Genomic DNA, 12,050 nt, shown 5'->3' with positions numbered 1-12,050 from the left:
GGAGGAGGGGACGCACAGAAAAAGGATATTTACCCTTCCTATCCTCCGTTAAATCCACTTCCCCTTCGCATCCTTTTCATATAAGAAAAGGGTAAAAAGGGATTCAGACATAACGAGGAATTTCCTCCACACAACGCCTGTCTTCTGGTTGAGTGGGCGTATTCGTGAAAAAGACTGTTTTTGCTGGTTTCTACCACTGTTACTGTCAGATAGGAAGACGTTTTGACGCAAAAGTTTTTTCCATCCATGTCTCAAAAAGGTCGTTACTTTTATAGACGTTTGCAAAGATAAATTACATAAAATGGCTACATAACAAGGATCTTGGCTCGATTGGAGCTAGTAAACGAAGATCTGTGGTCTCCGTTTAAGTTATGGGTCTTATTTATTCTTTTAATACCGAATGTTTTTAAATACTTTGAAATTTTAATTCAGCAAAAACTAATAGATAAATGGCAGGCAGAAATTAAATGTTTTGCTTATCTTGCTCATATAATGTAATGCCAGTAATGTTACGGTAGATCGATTTAAGTTACAAGCAATTCGAACAAGGAGGGAATGATGAAATCGGAACCGCGTCGCGCGTCGTTCTCGCCAGTATCAATTAACCGCGCTCCGAGAGAGCGCGAACGCAAATTCCGTGCCGCGTGTTTATTTCAAATTTGGAATTCGTTTTTTTTTCTAATTTGACACATTTCCATTTTGGAAAATGGCTTGCCCTATGAGGTATGTTTTTAACCTATTTTAAATTTGTTATAAGTAATAATTATTTTTTAATAGTTGTCTTTATCTAAGGTTACTATGGAATTACAAATTAAAACATCGATGAAAAGTTATAGGCTCTTAAACACGAAAAATACTAAAGTAATTTTTTTATTTTATTCCTAAACATGGTATAATTCTTTCTAAACCTTTAAACTGGTAATTTAATCATATTTTGTATGTATATATTTGCACGCATGCTATTGCGCGGTAAAAAAAAATAATCTTACGTCAACCTCGGATAATGTATGTGTAATTGAGTTTTCATTGCCAAAACATTAATTAAAAAAAGAGACTTGATAGAAAGACAGACAGACGGACAACAAAGTGATCCTATAAAGATTCTGTTTTTTCCTTTCGATGCACGAAACCCTAAAAAATAGAAATAACCAAATATGTACATGTCAAAACCCACGATCCTGAAATACTACCAATCGGATCTATTTAGTATAGATATAGAACAGTGTCTGAAAGAACTACTATGGCAACTTAACAAGTTTTTTTTTAATGACGCGAAGACGAAGTCGCGGGAAAAAGCTTGGGAAGCGTTAAATTAAAAAAGTCATAAAGGTGACATGTCAAAAATATTATCATATTTACATAACTATGAGCTGCTTAGTTAAATACATTAGCGTTGAAATGATAAAAAAAAGCTTCAACACCATTAAAATTATAAATTCAACATAATAATTTGGCACGCGGTTAAAAAGCTGTCGTGTGACAAAACCAGTTCGTCTGATATATAATTATCTAATAATTGAAACTTTTGAGTATGTGACCAGAGTTATAACTACCCAAATCAACGTCAAAAATTGTTTTGTTATTGATAATTTCAACACCAAAATCAAAAGCCAAATCGTTGTTGTAAAAATTTACATTAATAACCAAAAATACTTTTAAAAATAAGACTGGTAGCCTTTGCATCTAAAAACAACGAATTTATGGACATCTTACTGCAACTCTATCGTTTAATTTTAAGCAATTCGTTTAGGAATATTTATTAGACAGAAACTATAAGTAACGTGTTGTGATCCGGCGTCAGATAATTTGAGGTTATATTTTTGAAACATGAATTGATAAAAAGTGAAAGTATTCAACATTGTTTAGAATGTACATATTAATTTCAATGTAGACATTTGCAAACCTGTTTTACGAATATGTTATACAACACTATTGGAATTATATTTCTCTGCTCGCGCGGACGATAACAATCATAGTTATGCATTTGAAATGCAAACAAACGAACAATGCAAGCAAAACCTTTTCGGTGAAAAGTGTAAATTAGACAATGTAAAAATAGAAAGATACTGAATTTAGTATAATTTATTAAGTCCATCCTCTGTACCTTTCCTCCTTTTATCTCTGGTAGTGGTAACTCTAATTACAAGGAGGTTAGTATTAGTAATGTCAGCGTAGTTGTCTATGGACTAGTCACGCATAACTTGGGTAGACTTTTGAGTTCATTGGGGACGTATAAAATGATGACTGAGATATGATTAATTTATGTGAAAAAAAATGATATAAAACTGTAGAAAAACTATAGGTGTGTAACAAATTTGTGATTAAGTAAAAATACCAAAGAGTTCAATATTAGACGTCCAATTAAAAAAAAATAAGATCAATTTGCAAAGATTTTTTTGATGCATGCTTTAAAAAAAAAGTACCGTTTTATGTTGAAAATTTTTAATTAAAACAATAACTGTCAAATGCACCAGTAATTGTCACAAACATGTTCCAAAATAAAAATAAATAACCTTGGTTTTAAATTAAATACAAAATCAACAACTATATTAATAACACTAATTATGTACAAAAATAGTATTTGTACTTGATTCTTATAATGAAATTAATTAAACTTTCGTGAGACGTTATAATAAACTAAATACAAAAACAGTAAACTTTCGTATTAATCCATTGTCGGCACCGATTAGTCCCAGTCACATTGAAGAGGGGCACCGATGGGCTCAGCGTCAATTTTGTATTGAGTTTTGAATCGTATAAGTTTAACCAAAGCTCGTATTACCGTACTGAACCAAATTACAAGTTTCAAGCAGGTTTCACTGTCATTGAATAAAAATATTTATTGATGTTAGCGTATCTTGTTTTAAAAACCTGCTATCTGATAAGTTTTTACAAATGAAATTCACTTCAAATACCTTTTCCCTTCACGTGTTATACGCATTATAGAGTACTAGTTGTAGCCCGCGATTCCGTCCGCGCGGAATTAAATAAACTTAATGAGTAGCCTATGTGATCTTTCACACTATGTTTTACATCTATGCCAAATTTAAGCGAGATCCGGAGATACCAACAAACATCCATCCATCCATCCAAACATTCGTATACCATGAGTAAGATTAACTAATCCAATATTGTTGTAACGAAAGGGTAAGATCATATTTGTCGTCTTTATAACCATTATAAAAAGTACATTATTTTGAAGAGGTTATTAGGTTCGTATTCTTTACACTGGTTATTGGTTTTTAAAATAAAAACACATTGAATGCCCCTATTATTTTCACGTATTAAATGAACTCGCTGGTACTGAATGTGTCTATTAGAAAGACAACAAAAAACTGTACGTAATAGTTATATTGATGTTGATTAACTTTAAGAATAGTTTTTAGTTTATGTTGACATTTTGTTAATGATGCTTTGAAAACATTAACCTTTTGACTGCGAGACAACATGTAAATGTCCAACTAACTATCAAAGCAGTAATTGAAAATGAAGAACTTGACTTTATATTTTGCGAGACTTGACAATCTTAAGAGTAAGGAACAATTAACAAACTTTGGTAAAGTTATTGAGAGATTTAGGACTTAAAATCCTTACTTCCACAAGGCTTTTAAATAACGATCTCTCGCTCAGGTCAGTAATGGACGACTCAGGTGCTCAGGACGGAAGCCACCTCGGCAACGAAGCGGGCATGCTGTACGGGGAATACCTGATGCTGGACAAACTGCTAACTTCACAACGAATGCTCAGCGCTGAGTCCTCGAAGCCAGTGCACGATGAACATCTTTTCATTGTTACTCATCAAGGTATGTTTTACACAGACCAACAAATGATCGAACGTTATGTAAGAACCTCTTATAAAATAGTCAGGTCATTTGATATTGTGTATTCTATACATAACGGCAAACTTGTCTTGGCTCAATGAGAGTGACGCTTCCGTGTTTAGGTTATAGGTTAGAAAATATGATACCTACTTAGCACAGGTGGGCACAGTTAATCGAAAAGTTAACTTCGTTAATTCGTTAATTAAAAAATTAACTTCGTTAATCGTTAAAGCGTTAAATTCTCGAAAATTTAACGCAAGTTAAAGTTAATCGTTAACAGTTAACCATACCAAAATTTTACATACTAATTTCACACTTTTGTGGCGACACTTGTTTAAAATAGTAATTTGACTATATATTCTATAACACATTAGTATTAGAGACAAGAGACATAGTATTTTTTTTTTTTCATGGGCGGCGCTATGCCGCCCTCTCGTTCCCCTAACATGTTTTTGGGTCAGGGACCTTATCTACAGTGTCTTTATTACTTTATTAAAATATTAAGAAACCTAGAGACATAGTATTAGAGCATTATAGTATATTTCATTACGAGTGCGGAAAGCCTGTCATTGCAAAGAGTTCCGACAAATGTCTACCCGAGTCGAGGCGCAGCCGAAGGTGAGGGTTGACAGTTGGAACAAGTTGTAATGACAGTGTCGCACGTGTACTAAACAACTATTTTTGATACAGTTGCGAAAAAATGAAGCAATTTAATAGAATAATAAAAACACAATAAACTCAACTAACTAAAATGTTTGAAAAATGGCGCCAACCGTGAAAGAATACAAACAGAGATTTTTTTGTTTCATTCACCCATTCTGGGTAGGCAAAGGGAACTATGCCCAAACGGCCAAGTTTTCAGTAGATTATTTTTATTGATATGAAATGAAAATGAAATTTAATGAGATGAAATAAAATGAAACCTAACCTAATTCATTGAATAAAATCATTAAATCTGACATTGTAACAAATTAGGAGCTTCATTTTAGAAATATTTGCATGAATCATAAAAACTTCAACGATTTATTTTTGTTAAATACTTCGTGGTTGGTTTTTTCTTTTTAATGGACATTATTTTGACAGTTGGGAAAGAGAACGCACGAGTTTGAAAAAGCTAAAGAAAAAGCACGAGTAAAAAAATGTTTTAATACAGTTGCTCAAAAAGGGATTGGAGGGTATTGTAGGGACAAAGAGCGTTCGGAATGTGAGCTATTACATACTCTTGCTTTTATATACTCGTAATGAAATATACTATTTCGAACCTTCTTTTGATTTGTCCTGTTGGTCACATCTTTCCCGGATGCTCTGATGCATCACACTTGTACGCGAACTTCACATATATCAATTATCAACTCGTTCGTTCACCATTCGAGTCGCCGACAGTCGCTCAACATATTTGAACTTACGAGCGAGGCGTGGCACGTAATTTAAACAAAATGCCAGCACGTCTCCAAGTTTCTAATTTAACGATTAACGGACTTTTATTAACGGAAGTTGAGTTTAACGGAAGTTAACAAAAGCGTTAACACTTTTTGAAGTTAACTTAAAAGTTAATCCGTTAAGCAAAATGTTAACTTCGTTAATTAACGATTAACGGATTAACGAGTTAATGCCCAGCTCTGCTACTTAGGGAATACCAAAAGAAACTAGATATGAATTCCAGAACAGAACTACAGTCCGAGAAGTATGTTGTGGTCATTCTGATTACAAATTCAATTTTATTGATAATATATAAATTACAGGATATTAAAGCAATTTTTGTTATCAAAATTGTAAGGAAAAAAATTAAAAGAAAGATTAATGTACGGAAAGGATAAAGAGGAAAAACAAAAATGGGCACTTAAATAACAAAACACAAGTTACAAGTTTTTTATATTTCTGGTAATTTTCGTTTTTTTTTGCACGTTATGTTTTCAGCTTACGAACTATGGTTCAAGCAAATTATCTTCGAAGTGGATTCTGTTCGTGCTTTATTAGACGTGGAGGGATTGGATGAAGGGCACACCATGGAAATTCTGAAAAGGCTTAACAGGGTTGTGCTTATATTAAAGGTAAACTAATTTTTTGTAACTTATATTTTTATGGTGAAAAACAAACATCCATCCATCTAAACATTCTCATTTATAATATTAGTATGATTAGGTAGATTATTTCTATGGAAGTCTAGTGGCAAAAAATATATCTAGATTTGCACAAATAGGTATTCGCGGGCGATGCCCTCAAATAACGCTAATAGTTGCACTATTACATTGTTGCCTTCTGTCAATGTTAACCAGGTCATTGATGACGGTTAAAACTCGTATAATTACGCTGAGCACGATACAATATTGTTTTGTTTTAATATCACTGCGTCAAAAACCATTAACTAATTTGAAGATCTATGATTGGTGACGACAATTTGTTGCGTCATCCGCAGCCAATCAGAGACCGCGACGGCTAAATCGCGCCATTAAAGTTTTTGTTATTACGAAATTTGTTTATAAACTTGAGGACAAATACGAGTATAAAGGTACAATGCTTACACTGAAATTTTCATCTCTAAGGCGATAATTAATTTAATTGTACGCCTTAAATCGACTAAAAATTATGCATTCCACAGTAATCAATAAACCAGGTATACCGCAAACGAAGTCGACTGTGTTTTTGATAATTCAGTTTTGTATAAAATTCATACTATTTTAAACTAAACCCTCACCAAATTCAGTGTTGTTTATTACTGAAAAACTAATACACTAAAATAGTGTTATATATTTTTGCACAGTTCGCGAAGTCCGAATGAATCAAACTGTGTTGTTATTCTTTAACTCTTCAGTTCCCTTGACTCATATCCAGTTGTTTCTCGTTTGATAAAATAAGACCCGAGTGTTGTTTAGATATTAATTATCTAGTAGGCTGATAATTACGCGTTGACATGTGACCTCTAACACGATGATCTCTGAAGCCCGTCACCGGTTACATGTTGTCGTAAAATTATAAACAAAATTGGCGAATTTATAAACTTAACCAAAAGAAAGTGTAGAAAGATGTTTTCATCTCTTTTATCCTCTTTGAAAAAATAGAGATTACAACATTTTTTCAGTACATTTGTTTCAGCAATTGGAAGGTCTCGGAAACAGTCATCGTTTCCTTTAATATTCCTAAAATCTTACTACAGTACTAATATTATAAATGCGAATGTTTGGATGGATGTATGTTTGTCCCAATGTATCTCCAGAGCTACTTACAAGAACACATAGGCTATTATTTTTTTTTTTTTCATTTCTGAGCAAACGAAGTCTTGGGCAAAAGCTAATTAGATGATAAACCAACAATGCTTACAATCTTACAGTAACATATGGATCATATCAATATATCAAATGTATTCCGTAGCACGACCTAAATTAAAGCTTATTTTTTTATTAATGTCAAGTATTTGGAGGATTTTAAGGTTAAAAGATAGTTAACTGTTGTATTAGGATAGTATAAATTTCAATAAATAAGTACCTATAACGACATAATGTCAACAACCAATTTATTATGTAATATATATTCAAGAGGATCCCTAAATAATACTATTTATTTTTCATGCCTTAGAACGCATTCGCACGGGCTCTTTTCTAACGCATCGCAACTCGGAGTTGGCGGCTTTCGAGCGAGGAACACTTTAAAATCACTCTTGTTTCCTTCACCCAGTGCTGACGAGATAAAAAAGCGTCGTGCTTTAAATGCATTTGTTCTACTTGAACGCTTTTTTAACGCGCGTTAGAAAAGCGCCCGTACGGATGGAGGCTTAAAATATCTATCCTTATGTCGCGTATTGTTCCTGTACTAAAGATACGTTTTTTTATGTTTAGAATTTTAATAAATAAAATTTATTTTATTTCTCAAGAACGACGGAAGTCGTAAATGTGTTAAAAAATGAACCCTCTGGAATTTATTATTTTTTACGATGCGTTTATCCTTTAAAAGCGTCGGTGGCTCAGGGGTAAGCACTTGACTTGCAATCTGCAGGTCCTGGGTTCGTATCCTGCCATGTACCAATATGATTTTCGATTAACATATGTATATTTATCCGAAGTTCTTACGGTGAAGGAAAACATCGTGATGCTTCACATATCTGAGAAGAAATTCAATGATATGTGTGAAGTCAACCCGCACTGGGTCAGTGTGGTTAACTGTGGCCTAGTCACCCCTAACTTGGGGTAGGCTCCGAGCCCCTCAGTGGGGACGTATAGTGAGCTGATGATGCGTTCAATTAATAGTAGTACTATCTCTATTATACAATATTCTAGGACACTTGAACATGTTTGCCTGACTGACGTAAAGTTGTACTGTAAGGATGTTCCATTGTGTCCAGAAGACTAAATAATTCATATTCTTCCAGTAAGACAAAGCACAGTCACAATGGCATCGAGTAAGCAAAGCAAATGGGGGAATGCCCTCTCTGGAAAATCAAAAAATGTGAAATCGATAGCATCCCCCAAAAGTCCTAAAATTCCCTAGTACATATCTCTGTTTTTCTCAAAGAAAATGTGGAGGACAACATTATGTCGATACAATGGAAACCCACACTAATAATCTAAGTAACATTTTCAGTTGCTAGTCGATCAAGTGATGATATTGGAGACGATGACGCCACTGGACTTTATGGATTTCAGACATTACCTTCGCCCAGCTTCTGGCTTCCAGAGTTTACAGTTCCGACTCTTGGAGAACAAGGTAATTCGCCAACTTTCGACAGCGAAGTGAAACTTTGCTATTCATTGCGAAAATATTGTTTTGGTTTAGCTGAAAAGAGTTCCACTATAATCTGTAGACGAAATTTAAAGATTTATATTGTTTATAATAATAACTAACCTAACCTAATGAATAAAGCGTGATGTTTTTTTTTAATTCCAGCTGGGTCTAAAGCAAGCTCTTCGTGTTAAATACAATCAGAATTATCAAACGGTGTTCGGTGACGACCCTGAAGCTATGGAATCTCTACGCAAGTGAGTATAATTGCAACTGACTATCAATAAGCGTGCTCACTGTCATATAAACGAACTCGGTCAGCCGTTACCATGGCATTGGCCGATTAATAAATGTAACTAGCACTTACCGTGGGTTTCTGAGACCAAAATCTTCGTTTAAAAAATATATTTATGTCAAATATAATAACAGGGATGACGATATGTTTTTTTACACAGATTTCAGAAACCCACAGTAAATGTGTTAATTAAAGTGCCACCGACTTGTCTGGTAAATTTAATTTCATACGAAACGTACATGAACGTGTTCACCCATTTATTACTATTTTCTAGGGACTTACAATGTCTTTACTATGTTTTGTGTTAGAATCATATAATACGCGAACAAGATTTCTAAATTTTCACGTTTAATAATAAGTGTTAAAGGAAATTATAAATGCGAAAGATTGGATGTATAGATGAAGTTATCGTCAAAACGGCTGCATGGATCTTGGTGTAATTAATCGATGTAGAACATAACCTGGAAAAACACATTGGCTATAAATTTTAGTTTTTTTTTAAATCCCGTGCGGACGGAGCAAGGGAAAGTTAGGAAGGTGACCGAAACGGTGAAATACTTTGTCAATAAGCAGACCGAAATAAGTAATAGTGACTCATCTCTCTACAAAGAGCTCTTTTCACAATACCAGATCAGAGGACGAACCAGCTCTACTTGCATTGATAGAGCGCTGGCTTGAACGTACTCCGGGACTCAACACGCACGGCTTTAACTTCTGGGGCAAGTTCCAGAACGCTGTTGACACTATGATCAAAAATGACATCAACGAGGCCATGGTAACTTTTACTAAAATGAATTATTATTACCAAAAACGCTTGTATCTAAAGAACAAATCGTGATATTTGACCACATTCTTTTCTTTTGACATATTACTTATGTTCTCTTTATTCCATCATATTCTTTCAGCTTGAATCAAACGAGGTGGTTCGCAAACATCGTCTCCAGGATGCGGAAAACCGTCGCGAGATATACCGCTCTATCTTCGACCCGTCAGTACATGATGCACTACGTTCTCGCGGTGAAAGGAGGTGAGAGAATAATTGTTTTATCATAAGGTGACAAACGAGCAAGCGGCCATCTGAGTTCGCTGAAATAGCGAAACGACCAATAGACATCCGCAATTGCAGATACTGTACCCACCTACAATTAAAGGAGAAGGGGACGTATAGAAAGAGGACATTTCTCCCTCTTCTGCGTCTCCTCCACCGCCAAATTCACTTCCACTGCCCATCATTTCCTGGGTGGGAAGGGAATGTGGTTGTTACGTAGAATTCCATTTGACGCCTGTCTTCTGTGTGGTCATGGTATCCACCAGCGAAACGGCCCATTCGTGCACCCAACAAATATTATTGTTGCGGGATCTACCACTGTTAAAAATATGTAGTAAGAAATGTTCTGTATAACTCAGTGTGTCAGTCAGTGACAATGTTCTTGTGTGCAGATTGTCACACAGGGCGCTGCAGGGCGCTATCATGATCACATTCTACCGCGACGAGCCGCGCTTCTCTCAGCCGCACCAACTGCTCACACTGCTCATGGACATCGACAGCCTCATCACCAAGTGGCGTTGTACGTACTCCCATCATCTAATATCATCACCTCGACAGCTGTAATATTTGATATTGACGGAATACTTTGTCATGTATCAAAATTGTCGATTTATGGGAAAATGTATAGTGACATTAGCTTTTACCCGCGACTCCGTCCGCGCGGAATTAAAAATAGAAAACGGGGTAAAAAATATCCTATGTCCGTTTCCTGATTCTAAGCTACCTGCCCACCAATTTTCAGTCAAATCGATTCAGCCGTTCTTGAGTTATAAATAGTGTAACTAACACAACTTTCTTTTATATATATATAGATAGATATCAAAGTGCCTATTTCCACTTCTCGGATATCGTCGCAATTCTGACAGTGCATTATTTTGGCTAACAGTCGTAGCTGCACCAGTGGAATTATATAACACAGCTAACTGTTTACGACTGTTAATTGTAAAGGAGTTTATTGATATGCTTGTTTACAGATAACCACGTGATAATGGTGCAGAGGATGATAGGTTCTCAGCAACTGGGAACTGGCGGTTCATCTGGATATCAATACCTCAGGTCTACGCTTAGGTGAGCATACTTCTTTATCAACACCACATCTCTCTTTTCATTACCCTTACTCTTTCTTAAATTAAACTTAGCAAGAATCTTCTAATGGTTGTTAAGGAACTATGTAGTAATTTGATATGATTTTGTGTTAAAGCTTTTATAGTACTTCGTTTTCCTCTTTACCTTTCTAGAATTATCCGTAAAGTTAGTTATCAACACGTTTGTTATCTTGCCATTCCCCTACTGAGGATGGGCACAGTATGCACTACTCTTTCATACATCTTTATCAGCTGTCACAACTGATCACTTCCTTACGCATATCCTCTTTCACACAATCCATCCATATTTTACGTTCTTTTATATCATCAACACTATACAACCCCATTGAGGGTTTTGGAACCATCTCTAAGGCAAGGATAACTAGGCCATAGTCAACCACTCTGACCTAAAGCGTCTTAGACTTTCTTCTCAGATATGTGCAGGTTGCAACAGGATGTTTTCCTTCATCGTAAGAACGCCTGATCACATTGATACATTGCAGGATTTGAAGCCAGGTCCTAAATATTAAAGTGCTTAACCCTTGAGCCATCGACGCTCTTCTTTTATGTATAATTTTATTAATAATTTAATTTCAAATCTAATAATTTAATTTCTATAATTTCAGTGACCGTTACAAAGTATTTCTGGATCTATTCAACTTGTCTACATTCCTGTTACCTCGTTCCTTGATTCCGCCGCTAGATGATGGAATGAAACGTAGCCTGAATCTCACGTGGGGTGATAACATCAAAGAGAATGGTCAAAATGGTCAGAATGGCTTGGAAGCATCTCTATAAGTTATAAGTTTAGTTAATTGAAATTAAATTTTATAACTAAATGTATTACTATAATTAATTTTTTAAACAGGGAAACCTGACAAAAACACAACGCGATATTAATTCTATATTGATAAGGTGTTTTTTTCACTGGCAATAAATCGCGATCACTATTTCTGAAACCGTTATTACTGTTTTCAAATATCGTAACGGCTCAAGGTCAAAGGTGCACTGCGCAGTTCCCCTCCCCCTCATACTACTACATTGTGTTCTCTCTCAACTACTCTAGAGATAGAGCGGCTCAGATATTT

General features: G+C 35.0%; 1 protein-coding gene across 1 annotated transcript; it reads left to right on the top strand.

The window, feature by feature from the left end:
- Nucleotides 1-585: 585 nt before the first annotated feature.
- LOC106719367 (tryptophan 2,3-dioxygenase) lies at nucleotides 586-11,841 on the top strand. Its single transcript, XM_045683457.1, has 10 exons — nucleotides 586-723; nucleotides 3,631-3,803; nucleotides 5,739-5,872; nucleotides 8,397-8,519; nucleotides 8,700-8,791; nucleotides 9,460-9,604; nucleotides 9,735-9,856; nucleotides 10,270-10,397; nucleotides 10,852-10,945; nucleotides 11,589-11,841. Exons 1-10 carry the CDS (start codon nucleotides 707-709, stop codon nucleotides 11,758-11,760), a joined length of 1,200 nt encoding a protein of 399 aa, XP_045539413.1. The 5' UTR covers nucleotides 586-706; the 3' UTR covers nucleotides 11,761-11,841.
- The last annotated feature ends 209 nt before the right edge of the window (nucleotides 11,842-12,050 follow it).

This window comes from Papilio machaon, chromosome 22, assembly GCF_912999745.1.
Source record: "Papilio machaon chromosome 22, ilPapMach1.1, whole genome shotgun sequence".
Classification (NCBI taxonomy): Eukaryota; Metazoa; Arthropoda; class Insecta; order Lepidoptera; family Papilionidae; genus Papilio; species Papilio machaon.
The sequence above is the reverse complement of the archived record's forward strand: the minus strand, read 5'-3'. Positions and strand labels throughout refer to the sequence as shown.